We start from the raw sequence: 1,840 nt of genomic DNA on the forward strand, positions 1-1,840 counted from the left end.
GTATATATATAATAAAATATACTAATGATAATAACAATAATAATAATAAAAATAACAACAACAATAATAATAGTAATAATAATAACAATAATAAAATATATATATATACCTCTGTGTGTCCACAGACCCATCCAATCAGATATAATCGTGGCTGCCACTATGCGTTGTACATTGCTGTTGCTATCAATCATCTGTTGCAACGCTTGAATGAGCGCCGCTGACTCGTCGCCTGGCCTGTGCATATGAATGAGAATTTGTGTTGTAGGTAAGTGTAAGTGTGTATGAACGCCCCTGTATGTATAAAATCGTTGCATATGCATTTGTAAATTAGTGCGCGTGCACGTATGCATGTGCATATCTGTTTGAAAATCTGTATTTGTGTGCGTGCGCATAAATGTGTGGTAAAAATTGTGCACTTGTTGTGCATATATTGAGTGTAGATACGGTAACAATGTATGTACCAGCATATATATATATATATATATGTGTGTGTGCGTGTATTCATATTGTGCGTATAGGTGTAAGTAGACCATACTGTAACAAGGTACGAACCCAAACGCATACAACAAGCAATTTCCAAAGATTCACTGATACGTATATGTTCATACATGTCATCCACATATTTTCCGTATAGTTTATGTTCGGTAATCGATGTAATTGTATATGAAAGAAACAGACCATGTACATCTGAATCCCACGCATACAGCCCAGTATTTGATTGTACGTTATTTGTAGGCATGTATATGTACTGCTCTATCCACGCCACAACTCGCCTTTTAATCTGGCGAAAACAGTGTAATACATACCTACACACGTACCTCCAAACACATCGAGAGATCTCATTGGTAGTAATTTGAAGAACAGCCTAACCGTCCAACGTTGCCTCAGGCAAGGACTACATGAGTGATACTCAGATACACACTCACATCCATACACATCAATCGATTTGATTGTGCGATATGTATAGCACAGCTTACCACTTCAGAGCCACCTCGGCTAAGGCCCTGCATCCACACAGCCGTAGACGGGTAGCCTCACACGGATCGAGCGGCATGCGTGGACCCCTCGACACATCCACAGCTGCCACAGAATCGGTCGCTATCAATGGAATGTATAAATAGAGCAGACGATGTGATGTGAATTCTTAATCCGTTGTGCACTAGCTGACTACACGTGAATGTATGTATCCCATATACACAGATAGGGAGAGTGGGCAGGTGCAGCCTACGGATATACGCGAAGGCACTGCGTCTGAGTCTCATACACACGGCAATCGCCCACACACATATATCCACCCGAGCCCAAAGCAAGCAATAAAAGTAAACAGGTAACTGCGAAACGGTGTCATTCTTCCTGCTATATTCCATTTTGTGTCGTGATCGGCGCTGGTTTATGACAGATGGTAGCAGATAAGTGTCGTCGACAATGCACAAGCCTCGGGCAAAAAGGGTGATGCAAATACGCAAACACACGCATTTGGCAACAACACTAATATACAGACACATCCAAACGACACACACACAAGCCCATATACAAACATTATACACACACATACACACATAAAAAAAAAAACGAAAACATCACACACGCCCATATACCCTCGTTAAGATACACAAACACCAACAGAAACTCCCACATGCCTACCTCTCTTCTTGTCCTTTCCCTTCATCTTGCGGTCCACTCGGGCTTTGGGAGGGAGCACAAGATAAGCCTCGTTGAAGTTACCGCCCATTGGAGTGACTAATAAGGTAAGCCATGGCTGCAGGTGTCCCTGGGTCACACTTTTGATGTTATCGGTGGGAATCAGGGCGAGCACCGTGGTCCATACTGCGGAGATATC

The 1,840-nt window shown here is 42.3% G+C and overlaps 1 protein-coding gene across 1 annotated transcript in view; it reads right to left on the reverse strand.

Moving 5' to 3' along the window:
* SARC_07403 (hypothetical protein) overlaps positions 1-1,840 on the reverse strand; it is a gene marked incomplete at its 3' end in the record, with an annotated part of 16,540 nt that overhangs the window by 5,166 nt on the left and 9,534 nt on the right. Inside the window, exons 14-16 of the mRNA XM_014298666.1 lie at positions 1,645-1,827; positions 978-1,098; positions 110-234 (exon numbers count right to left, since the gene is read on the reverse strand). Of these exons, the coding sequence (XP_014154141.1) occupies positions 110-234; positions 978-1,098; positions 1,645-1,827 (429 nt within the window). The remainder of the gene's footprint in view (positions 1-109; positions 235-977; positions 1,099-1,644; positions 1,828-1,840) is intronic.

Source organism: Sphaeroforma arctica (genome assembly GCF_001186125.1).
Source record: "Sphaeroforma arctica JP610 unplaced genomic scaffold supercont1.583, whole genome shotgun sequence".
Classification (NCBI taxonomy): domain Eukaryota; class Ichthyosporea; order Ichthyophonida; genus Sphaeroforma; species Sphaeroforma arctica.